The sequence below is a fragment of the Rhinolophus hipposideros genome (genome assembly GCF_964194185.1).
Source record: "Rhinolophus hipposideros genome assembly, chromosome: 2".
Taxonomy (NCBI): Eukaryota; Metazoa; Chordata; class Mammalia; order Chiroptera; family Rhinolophidae; genus Rhinolophus; species Rhinolophus hipposideros.
Window position 1 is genome coordinate 85471302 of NC_138048.1, and position 12958 is coordinate 85484259.

At 38.8% G+C, this 12958-nt stretch overlaps 1 protein-coding gene across 2 annotated transcripts in view; it reads left to right on the forward strand.

Annotated features, from left to right (window-relative positions):
* Positions 1 to 3346: 3346 nt before the first annotated feature.
* GPR149 (G protein-coupled receptor 149) overlaps positions 3347 to 12958 on the forward strand; it is a 60263-nt gene continuing 50651 nt past the window's right edge. For both annotated transcript variants that reach the window (XM_081072006.1, XM_081072007.1), the window contains exons 1-3: positions 3347 to 4487; positions 5451 to 5643; positions 11454 to 11911. In XM_081072006.1, the coding sequence (XP_080928132.1) occupies positions 3513 to 4487; positions 5451 to 5643; positions 11454 to 11911 (1626 nt within the window). In that variant the 5' untranslated portion in view covers positions 3347 to 3512. The remainder of the gene's footprint in view (positions 4488 to 5450; positions 5644 to 11453; positions 11912 to 12958) is intronic.

Sequence of the window (12958 nt, forward strand, 5' to 3'; positions counted from 1 at the left end):
AAGGCTTACAACTTTCAAGAAACTCATATATATATATATATAATATGTACATATTATATGTATACATATACTCATATGCATATGTTATATATACATACTTGTGTATATATATTATATATATGTAGTATATGTATGTATTATAAAACATAAAGCTTGGTAAACAGTTGTCTACAAATTAAAATTTTGAAAAATGAGAAATTCGAAACATGCTTTCTGAGAAAGGAAAGCAGGAAGAACCTCTATGATCATTGACACCCATTAGGAGTGTTCCCAAGCATGGGGTGCTAAGTAGGGGTAACCAGAATTTGTGTATCTGTGGTGATTAAGAATGCATGGGGTGGCTGGTTAGCTCAGCTGGTTAGAGCATGGTGCTGATAACACCAAGGTTGCCGGTTCGATCCCTGCATGGGCCACTGTGAGATGTGCCCTCCTTAAAAAAAAAAAAAAAAAAAGGAGAGTCAGACTATGATTTTAAAATCTGGCTCCACCTCTTCTGACCCACGTGTGGACAACAGTATACCTAACCATAACTGGATGAGCTAGGTTATGACCCAGTAAAAATGAACCCCCCCCTCAAACTCAGTGACTTACACAACAACTTTTACTTCTCACTCATACAAAGCTACTATAGTTTCACACAGACCCCCAGGGCAACCATAAACCTTCAGTTGTCCCAACATTCTGGGCTTCTTGAATCTTATACCATCTTCATATAGATAAGGGCCTCTATGCCATCATAGGAAAAGAGAAAGCATAGAGATTCCAGGCATCAACTCTACAGGCTTCCACCTTTTATTTGATGACAATATTGGTTATTGTGAAGTAGGCAGAAAATAAAATTAAGATAAAGTTAACCTAAGCTATTTAAAAATTATCAAATATATAGTAAAGGAAGAAGAACTGACTCTGGGTGGTGAACACACAATGTGATATTTAGATGATGTATTATAGAATTGTACACCTGAAACATACGTAATTTTACTAATCATTGTTACCCCCAATCAACTTTAATTAAAAAAATAAGTAAAAATTATGTCGTCCAATTTTAGAACTTGAAAGGTACTAAATACAATCCAGTCAAGCCCCCTTATTTTACAGATGTGGAAACAGACACTCAGAGGAAGCACAGAACTTCTGCCTAAGGTTACACCAACAACAGCAGAGTCTGGAGTCAAATGCTAATATCTCTCCTAGCTCTCAATTGGTTGCAATGTCACCACCAACCTTTGAACATGGGCTAACACCGTTTTCTCTTCTGCCATATCCTAGAAACCAGGGCAACATAGTGGTTAGGTGTCCCTTTTACTTAATTTACATTTAATGGAAAACCCAGAAATGATGGTAATAATAGAAGAAATGTCCCTAGACCTCAAGTGGTATTGCAATGCCTACCATTTTCCATTCATTGTATTTTAACAATATGATACTTATTGTCCAACCCAACTGAAAAATCCAGAATTAAACACCATAGTGAAGAACAATGTTTGCTTATGGCAGGAAAGAATAAGATCTGAGAGAAGAGACAGAATAGCATGCCACAGAACTTTGAAAATGGCCAAAAATAAGGTCTGTTCATCACTGTGTGCTTTCTGAAGCAGACTTATTTTAAGATGAATTTACCCCCAGACCTTTCTTACTCACATCACACTGCAAGGTCTATTACTCTCAGTAGGGAGAACTAGAGTGCTGAGCTAGCTATCACAGGTGGTTTTGTTTCCATTTGCCAAGGAAAGGGGAAATCAAATGTGTCAAGATATTCCAAGCGCCTACTGTATTTATTGCAGTGTACGGCTGGCAGTGACTAAGACAATCACTTTCCACTTGAATAGATGCAGGTTCAAAATGCAGCTTCAGTTATCTCTAAAATGAAAGGACTGATCAGGACTCTGTTATCACTTCCATTTATTTAAATCATCACCACATCAACCTTCTCCTTTCCCTTTCCCTGCTTCCATTCAGCTACTCCCCACCCCCGCCCTTATACACACTCTGCGTGGGAAGGTAGCTCTCAGGTGATGAGTCTCAACTAAAGAAGGGTGCTTTCACGTAGGCAAAGAATCTGGGGAAATGGCTGACTGGAACTACTGCTGTCAGTTACTTCTTTGCTAAGCATCCAGCTTGCACAACTGACAATTTTTAAAATGAGTTCAGAGTGCAATTATTCTACGCAACACCCCAAATACTCTGGCTAAAGATGTTTTTGTGGGGTAACCTCCTTTTTAGGCCCTATAGGTCAACTGACTTGCACAACGAGAAATATTATTTATTCAAATGGTAGCTTGCTTACCTGATGACACTGACAAAAAATAGTTACATTCCTAAAATTAGGATGGCACTACCCAAAGATTCTGCAGAATCGTGTTTAGATGTAATGGGGACCATAAGGACACTCTTAAGTACTGTATACCATGCATGTCAAAAAATGTATACACATGACTTGTATTCATTTTTTGTTATCGGTATATATTAGTACAATTTTAATACAGTTTTTTTCCTTTCTTAAAATGTGTATACATTTTTTGGTACCCTCTGTATATGTACATATATACACACACATATATGTATGTATATTAAAGAAACAAAATCCTTTTTAAAAAAGGCATTGATGTATTCCTCCTATGGACTGTGGAAGAGGTCTAGATAAGCATAAAAGCAGCCCCTTAGTGGAGTAGCTTGGACCTCTCACAGATGGTATTTGTCATTCACATCAAACCTGAGCAAGGATTGGGCTGGTTTTAAATGTCAAAACCAAAGGGGAAGGCTTAGCAAGGACCTTGTTTCTGGTTTCAAAGGAGGCAGGCTGAGAAGATGTACATCGTTTCTCTCCTACACTGAACTCCCCTCCCTTTTGTTCCTGCTTCTCTCCTGCTTGGAGTTGACTCCTCCTTCCTGCAGCTCAGAGGATCACTGGCTGATTGAAGAATACAGCGGTTCAGAAGGAGAGCTGTGCTCTGCCTCTCTCATTCATTTTCATTCTCCCTCTGTCTCTCTGTCTCTCTCTGAACCTACACCGCTGAAACCTACCTGATAATCTCTCTGCCTTTGAATCCAGCTCTGGAAACAAATGCATCATTTTACTGCTCTTAAAAAGTGAATAGAGTTTGATTACCTGAACCTACAAGCTGCTTTGCTCCATAAGAAGGACCCAAAAGGATCCGGGCATCATTGTTTTTCAAGCTACCTGAGGAGTTTTTGCTTTCATGCCTTAAACTTGATGGTTTCGGGAAGGAGCTTTTGGTTTGTTTTTTTTGTTTTCTTTTTGTTTTGTTTTTTTGATTGCAGTGTTGTAAAGTTTCTTGTTGATGCTTTCAATGGAACCCGATTTTTAAACATGGGTTGAGTCAGATCTAAAGGAGACATGCCTGACCATTTCCTGCTGGACTGACCGGGGGAACCTCTAGAGGGAAACTTGGTAGGAGAAAATGAGATCTGATTTGCAACTAACAACCATGCTTTATTGTGAGAATATTTACAGGCTCGCTGAAAGGGAAATTGAGTATTGACCAAGGACAATGTCTGTATTTCTCAGTAATTTATCAACAAATGACTCTAGCCTATGGAAAGAAAATCATAATTCGACAGACCTTTTAAATCCTCCAGGAACTCTGAATATCTATCTTTTTTGCCTGACATGCTTCGTAACTCTCGCAGCCCTGGCAGGCAGCATTTACTCACTAGTTTCCCTGCTGAAAACGCAGAACAGAACTGTTGTGTCCATGCTGGTGGCTTCCTGGGCTGGGGATGATCTCATGAGCGTCCTCTCGGTGACCATCTTCCTGTTTTTGCAGTGGCCAGACGAGGTCCCTGGCTATTCCCAGTCTCTGTGCACCATCTCTGCCTTACTATATTTATGCCAGGGCCTCTCAAGCAACTTGAAGGCGTGTCTCCTAGTCTCATACAACTTTTACACGATGCACAGCACTGGAGGGAGCCAGGCAGCCTCCGCGAGAGCCGGCCAGGCGCTGGGCGCCGCGCTGACCGTGTGGGCAGCCAGTCTGCTGCTCTCGGCGCTCCCGCTGTGTGGCTGGGGCGCCTTCGTGCGCACGCCTTGGGGCTGCTTGGCAGACTGTTCCAGCTCCTACGTGCTGCTCCTCTTCGCCGTGTACACTTCGGCCTTCGGACTCCTGGCCGGCCTCGCAGTGCCGCTTACTCACCAGCTGCTGTGTTCCGAGGAGCCGCCGAGACTCTATGCCAATTACCAGGAAATTTCCCGCGGAGCTTCCACTCCCGGGACCCCTCCAACTGGGGCGAGAGCGCCCTCCGTGTGCCCAGATGATGCTGTGGGCCCTGCCCTGCGTTGCTCTGCCGGGTGCTCCCCGAACTCGGACACTGCGTTTGGACCGGGTCCTCTCGGGAGGGCCGGAGCCTGCAGCCGTGAGAACCGGGGGACTCGCTATGGCACCAGGAGTTTCACCGTGAGCATAGCGCAGAAGCGCTTCTCTTTGATCCTGGCGCTGACAAAAGTCATCCTTTGGCTGCCCATGATGGTAAAAGTGCAGTTGCTCACAGCGCGCGGGTGTGTGTGCCAGACAGTGTGATTGCGTGTTGGGACCAGCGTCCCTGGTTTGGAGAGTCACCAGGAGACGCGCAGTTAAGTTCGCTTCCAAATGGGTCTCACATGGTTTTAGGGAAGCACTTGTAGGAAGGCAGTTGAAGGGTAGCGCTAATTGGCAGAGAGCCTTTGCGAAGTGCTCCTCCTTTGAAAACTGAGCAGGGGGAGGGGAGCGCTGTCGGATGTTAGAGACTTAATTTTCCTAGCTCTGTCGTGGCCAAGGATGTTCTTTTCTCGTAGCAGTATCTGGGAGTATTCAGGTAGTTACAAAAAATACAAAAAATAAGGTAGTTACAAAAAGGGTGTTTGCACTCCCCACCCCCCCAACCTTCTGTCACCCCCTTCTTTCTGCTCCATTCCTGCCTGTTAAGGAGGCAAAGCCCCTCCGCAGCAGGGAGAGCAGAGGCTCCATCAGAAGGAGAGAGAGAAGAGAGGGGACAAAGCAGGCTATTGATCAAGTCTCCATGAGGAATCCTGGTTGAGAGGAGGCAGGGTGGCACCCTGCTATGACAGGCATGCTGGGACAGAGATGGGGGTCCAGGGTATTTGGGGGACCAGGTTCAGGTTTCACAGACACCTGCCTGTTTGCCCTGTAACCTCCCCTACATTGAGGACCATGCTTCCCTGGTGGAGACTTGAGCTGGCAGCAGGTACAGACCAGACACTCAAGAGTGGAAAACCCCAAAGTCCTGTATGTCTGGAGCAGTGGGCCTCCTCCCAAGGGACCCCAGCAGTCCACTACTCAAGCCGTGGTGCCAGCCCAGAAGCTGAGCTCTGGCTCTCAGGCAGCAAAGGGGACTGGAGAAGGGGGTTAGGGCAGCATGCTTGTTTGGGGGAAAGGCCTGGGGAAGTGGAAAGTGAGATGCTGGAATACGTCTGAAGCTCTATGACTTTGCAGATCCACATGGTGGTCCAGCATGTGGTGGGGTTTCAGAGCCTTCCCTTCGAGATGCTCAGCTTCCTTCTCACCCTGCTGGCTACCACAGTGACCCCAGTGTTTGTCTTGTCGAAACGCTGGACCCACTTGCCCTGTGGCTGCATCATCAACTGCAAGCAAGATGTGTATGCAGTAGCGTCCGATGGGAAAAAACGTAAGTCCTCAACAGTGTGGCTGTTAGGAGCAATTTGCATGTAGTCAAACACCAAAAAGTGGTCTACAGAACAAGTGTCCTGAGTAGCATGAAGAGTTCAAGGACAAATGTAAGTGGTAAATACAGGGAAGAAATTACAGTGTGAAACAATTCTTAGGATGGTATTGGAAGGAAGTTTTAAATGAGGCAGGTTTAAAACAACTCTGTGAAGTGCTGGTACATTGACTAATTATTTTAAGTAAGAAGGGAGGAGAAAATTTATTCAAAACAGCATGAAGTCAACAAACGCCCCTAGGCGGTCTATCCACCAGAGCTCTTAGCCCAGAGTAGAAAATAAATCCATCTTCCAAGTCTACATGAAGAAACCTGTATCTGAAAAAAGATGAACTCTCTGAAGAATTAAAAACTCATTATATTATAGCCCATTATTATCAAATGGAAGAGTACAGAAAAGCATTTTCGTTGTTTTGCTGCTCGTATTCTTCCGGTGTTTTGGAAAGTTTTCAGAGAAAGCCAGACAAGTGCCTGGAAACAGTACCCAAACAAATGTATGCCTTTTCAGTGTATGCCTCTGCTTTTAGGAAATACATATACACACAAAACAACCTGCCCCCACCCCAAGAGTTTGTCACTGTACGCCATATATGAATATAGTCATGCTATTTACAGAAAACAAGAATAGAACAAAACAAACAAAACTGTTCTACTGAGTACACCTAGAATGGTAGTCAGTCGATTATAAAAGTCACTAGAGTGTTAATTGTTCCTATATGGAGACAGGAAAGGTTGAGTAAAGGCCTGTATATTTTGACTCTGCCAGGAAGGAAAAAGATATTATTTTGTCATTCCAGACAAAAGAGAGGATGTTTTACCCTTTAATAAATCTAAGAATGCATGCCTGTACACTAAATTAACTGTTCCATTAATTGTCCTTTGCTCAGTATAAGGAAGCATATTGTTCTTTACCAGAGAAGAAAGGGTAAATAAAAATAGTTCACATCAGATTATTTTAGGAGTATAAAACCTAGATAATATTAAAGTATATTCTGCAATCAATTATGCAACAGGGTTATTTTATAACCATCTTATAACCATTTACATAGAGTCAAGAACTGGTCATTTTCCATGTATTATTAACATTTAAAATTTAGTGTGTCTAAATATTTTTCACATGACAGAAGATTTTTTTTGTGTGTTAAGGGTGCCATAAAGTTTTATTGTTAATAAATGCCAAATGTCTTAAATAAAATAACCATAGAATTTAAAAAGAATTATGTGCTTATGGAGATTAATATCCAGAGCAACAGTGACAGAGAAAATTAATAACGAATCTTTTGGGGGCCACACAGAAGAACAAAGAGCATACAAAAATCATTTATGAAACTGAAAGTTCTAACATTTTCTCAAACGTTAACCTTTTGCCACTAAATCAATGAAGTAAGGACCGTGCTTCCTTGGTGGAGACTTGAGCTGGCAGCAGGTACAGACCAGACACTGTATTACAGCCCTGTATTACAGTATTTAAGAATCTGAAAGAGACCAAGAGTCTAGAGCCAGTGAAAACGAAGTCTTAGTGAAGTCATTTAGGGCAGTCATCTTAAGAAGTAATGGACACCCACATCAGAGCTGAAAATAAAGCAATGCAACAGACTTATCATAGCAAATGGTCTAGAAAGTACCTTAGTCATGTACTGCCAAGATAGAAGAGCCCATGGCAGGCTACCAGAATCAAGAATCACATTCAAATCTCATGTTTGAAATTGAAACCATGCTCATCAAGATCAAAATAATATGTATCCTCTAATATGAGCATTTATCTTATTTGTAGTTTTAAGATTCAGGGAAGGTATTGAAATATGTAAGCATATAGAAAGAGACATGGCTTCAGAAACAAAACCTTGGGAGAAACATTAGTTTAAATGCTTATAGTTCAAACGGCTCCATTCTCTTTTAAGATCTCAAGTTCTGAGATCGGGACATTCTTTTATAAGAATGATGTGTTTTCACTGTATGAGGACCCCTGCCCCCATAAATTTTCCTATTGGTAGGATGACACAACAACATAAATTTGAAACTCTAAAGATGGCTCATCTTGAGGTAGGCAGGTGCTTGATCAGTTATAAAACTTGGATCTTTTAGGAGTGTGGCACCAGGTTCACATTTAAGCTTTTCCTCCTTAACAAACTAAGATCCTTCCTTTACATTCTTTATCGGTGAACCACAGAAGCAAGAAAGGAAAAGTATTTTCCCTAACTCATATTTACCAGGTTCATTTTGCAGATGTAAATATAATTCTACATCTCAGCTTCACTGAACGGAAACTGAGAGACATGCAACCAGAAAATGAATGTCAGTCATGAAAATAAAGCACAGCAATGATAATTCTTTCCTGTTTCCAACAATAATCTGTATTACTAGTGTCTCAAAACAATTGTTAAAAAATGGTTTTATAAAGAGGTCTCAAGTGACAGACATATGAATTGGACATGGCTTTCGCTCATTTTGTTTGCATGACATGACTTTTTTTAATTAGTTAAAATGTTTTATATAAAAATCGATTTTCAGTTTTCATTTTTTTGAATGAAAAATCAGAGTATCTCATGACATATTATCCTGGAGAATTATTTATTTTTCTAAGCTGATATAATTACTTATATCTAAATTGTAATTAGCAAGATGTGATTAAAGCAAAAGACTAGAGCTAATCATGTTTATCTATGAGTTTGTTTTTCAAAAGATACATTATATTTTTCATAAGTGTAGTATAGATTTCAAAAGATCCTAACTGTATTCTGATGGTCTTTAAGTTTCTTGTAAGTTATTAGTCAAACACTGTCAACTGTGTTATATTGTTATAACCTATTATCTACATTAGTTATCTCAGTCGGAATTTACCTTTAGTGTCACAGAAAGTCACTAACAATAAATGTTTCTATTGGTTAAACGTCATAATTAATATACACCCCCTAATTTAAAGACAGCACATCTTAGACATTCTGCTTCTGTTAACATATTTCTCTCATGCATCTGATTAGTAGTAAAGCAATTTCACATAGAGGTTAATGACTCCAAATCTGGAATCAGTTAGCTTTAAATTCCTATCTCTTTAGCAGGTAAGTAATCTTAGGTAGGTTTCCTCTATCAGCCTCCATCTTTGCAGCCGTAAAGTAGGACTGATAAGCTGTTTATTGTGTAGGGTTGTTGCTGTGTTATGTGACATGACCTATGTGCATAACTTGGCCCTACAATATTCTATTTCCCCATGGTCTATCTCAATTCCACTTTCTTCTCATAGCCTACCTCAGGCTGTCTCTTGCACCTCATGACATCTCCATTGACACATTTTGAACACTCCTTCAAAAACATCAGTCATTTTTCCTCAGTATATTTCATAGCTATAATATTCAGCTAATAAAATATATAGCCACAGACATACATTTTATTGTGTTATATGATAAAATTGGGATTCTATGACAGTTTGCTTAATGTTCCTAAATAGACTATTTGTCACTTTATATGGTTTTTAAAGAAAAGGGAATGCCACGAATAATTAAAACATTCTTTTGGCTCCTTCAGTCTTCATACTGAATGTAGATGAAGTCAAACGTCCTAATTCAATTTGACTGGACTATGTTACTAGAAAAAATAAGTAGACCTATAACTGAGACTGTGTATAAAATATTTACATTTGCCTTTACTTTTCTATTTTCTTTGAACAGAAATTCTTTTTTTTTTTAATTAATTTATTTATTTATTAGTTTCAGGTGTACAAAACAAGGTAATACTTAGACGTTCATCATTTATATCCCTCATACTGTGAACCCCCCTCCCCCCATCCACTATCCCTCCGACCTCACACTGAGCCATCACATTATATATATAAAATTATAGTTGGCATTCATTAATGTTTAGCTTCTGATGTACAATGCCATGATCAGGTATCCACAGTATCCCTGAGGTGGTCTCCCAAATAGGACGCATGTCCATCGGATACCCAACAAAATCTTTACAACATTATAGAATACCTTCCCCAAATTAATTTTCAAAAAAAAACCCTGAGGCCATCTTGTGGTTACCAGCTGCTTCCAAATCCCTTCACCTTTCCCCTTATCCCCAACCCCCTCCCACACACCCATCTAACCACTCTCGGTTTTTTCTCTGCGTCCCCAAAACTGTCTCTGATTAGTTCATTCACATAGTCTTTTCTTTAGATTCCATATATAAGTGAGATCATATGGTACTTGTCTTTCTCTTTCTGACTTATTTCACTTAACATAATGTTCTCTAGATCCATCCATGTTGCTGCAAATGATAAGATTTCTTTCTTCTTTATGGCTGCGTAATACTCCATTGTATAAATGTACCACAGCTTCTTAATCCAGTCATCTACCGATGGGCATTTTGGTTGTTTCCATATCTTGGCTATTGTGTAAAGTGCTGCAATAAACATAGGAGTGCATACAGATTTTTGAATTGGAGTTTTGGATTTCTCCGGGTAGATGCCTAGGAGTGGAATTACTGGATCATAGGGTAGTTCCATTTTCAGATTCCTGAGATACCTCCATACTGTTTTCCATAGTGGCTGCACTAATCTGCAGTCCCACCAACAGTGCACTAGCGTTCCCTTTTCTCCACATCCGCGCCAGCATTTTGAACAGAAATTCTTGTGTTCTGGCTCAAACAATGAATGTTTTGGCTCAAATAATGAATTATATCTATAAATTCTATTTTTTAAGTCAGGAGAATTTGTTTGTAAATCTTCAGTTCTGGGAAATATTACCATGTGAATGACAGTAAGATAGCTCAATGTCTTCTATAAAACACAGAAGTATTCAAGCAGAATTTTTTTTGAAAGAGCCATGTTTTGAAAGATGAAAACCAAAACATTAAATTGCATTTTTTCTTCCATCTTGATATAACTTCATTCTTAATACATAAAAACTGTCTAGTATTTAATTGACATTTACATAAAAAAGTATCACATTCTGTCACATTCTCACTTGCTATTCTACTAAGACTTTGTACCATACCCACCAAGTAGCAGTGCTAGATTTAGGATACCATCATATTTCACCTGATTTAAACCATACAAAGTTTTATGTGTTGCAGCTTAACTTATCTTCTACCTCCTCAGGTTTACAAACATGTTTTAAAGTGCTTCAGTTCACAGAAATATAAATCTATTCAATTTTACAATTTATTTCAAATTTATTTGTATCAAAAATGTACCTGTTATTTTAAAAAGTTTCAAAACTGTATTGTATCAATGTCTAATTTTTAATGTAGGCATTTATAAACATAAATGTCAGGAATATTCTACATCAGAATATTTAAAGTAGTTATATCTGTTGATGATATTGTCAGCTGAATAACTCACATAATATTAAGAGTTACTTCATAATTAATTTCTAGCAAAATAAAATTTATAAAAAATGCCTCTTGTCCCTAAATAAAGAATGGTACAGATAATTGGTAGACTGAAAATGCTAACACTAAAACTGAATATAAATGAGAGTTTCCTAATTTATGGTTATATTTCTGTTATACAAATCTGCTTTGAAAATTGCATGGTACACATTTCAACCCCTTCATTGTGCAAGTGAGAAAAATCAAGCCCAGAGTGAAAAGATGGCTTGAATTTGCGAGGCATACTTGTTTTGCCTAACGGACAAGAAGTAAAGGAAGACAGCTTTTAAATTCATAGAAATCAGTTGAATGCACTTTCCCTCATTTTATTTACAATGTATATATGCAACTGTTGTTTCTATCTACTTTCCTAACCATGGATTTTTGTTTTTGTTTTCACTTAGCCAAAAGGAGAGCCTTTGAATTCAATCTATCATTTGAACGAAGTTATGGAATTTATAAAATAGCACATGAAGATTACTATGATGATGATGGAAATTCTACATCCTTTCACCACCTCATGAACTCTGAATGCAAAACTACAAAAGACTCTCTGAGAGCCTCTCATAATATCTACAATGCCATAAAAGTGGAAATCAGCACCACACCCTCTCTGGATAGCTCCACACTAACAGGCATCAACAAATGCACAAGTACCGATATTACAGAGGCTAAACACGATTCTCGTAATGAAAAGGGCATGGATCCACTGCTTCTTAAAAAAACAGAAGGTGATATTCACTATGAAGAAACCACCTTTTTGGAAGGACCAGAAAGAAGACTTTCTCATGAGGAGAGTCAGAAACCAGACCTTTCAGACTGGGAATGGTGTAGGAGTAAATCAGAAAGAACCCCTCGTCAGGTACAGTAAAGATTGTTCTTCCTGTAAAATTAAAAGTGAGATCAACTGTGACAGGCATGAGAAAACTACCAGTTGCTTATTTCATTCAATCAAGTCCAAGGCTAATTACATTTGTCTCAAGTAATTTCCATAATACTAAATTTTATTTCAAGGTGTCTTTTGAAGATTTTTTTAATTTTTTAAATCATTTCTACATTTTCATTCAAAATCTTTATTTTGGCATTGGCCCAGTTAAATAGGCTCTTTAAGAAGGGGAGGGAATTCTATTTTCAATTCAAGTAATCTGTGTAAATTCAGACTAGATCTTCAGAGCTTGTTTCAAATTAGTAAGCTTGTAGATTTTATTTTTCCTTCACCCAACGAGTTCACTACAAGTACCCAAGAGAAGTTTTTCTATTTTTTTCTTTTTTAACGTGATGACAAATATTTATACAACTCGTGGTGAGGAGGATAGTCCTGCTGCAACTATACTAGACAGCATGCCTGTTAATCTTGCTAGGACTAGTCTTTCTAGTACTCAGCAAGGAAAAACAAAGTTCTATTCCAGAATACACTCAAGTGAGTCCTTGCAAGCCCTGATGAATGTTCCATCAATTTAAAGATCAAAGAATGGTTTTATAAACATGAAAGAATGTACACCTTAATCTTATGCCATTCTCTCCCAGATTCCAGCCTGCCTAGAATGAAGGAAACTTCTTATTTCATTAAAATTACAGTGTGATAATGATATGAGATTGTTCTTTCCTCTAAAATCTTATATCTGGCAATTAAATTTGCTCTTGCTTTCCACACTATTGATTTACTCAGAAGAGAAGCCTTTTTCTACATGATTTAAATGGAAATCAAAGTCCACTTGCACCTTGTCTCTGGAATCAAAACCATAATTCTAGAAATATCTACTAGAAATAATGCATTCATTATATGACCACATAACAGCAATTATGAATATGAGCAGAGTAATCTGAGATTTCCATTATTATTATTTAAAACTACTAGTCTTACTCTGATGTCACCATTTTAAAAGTTGCATAATAAAACAAAATATAC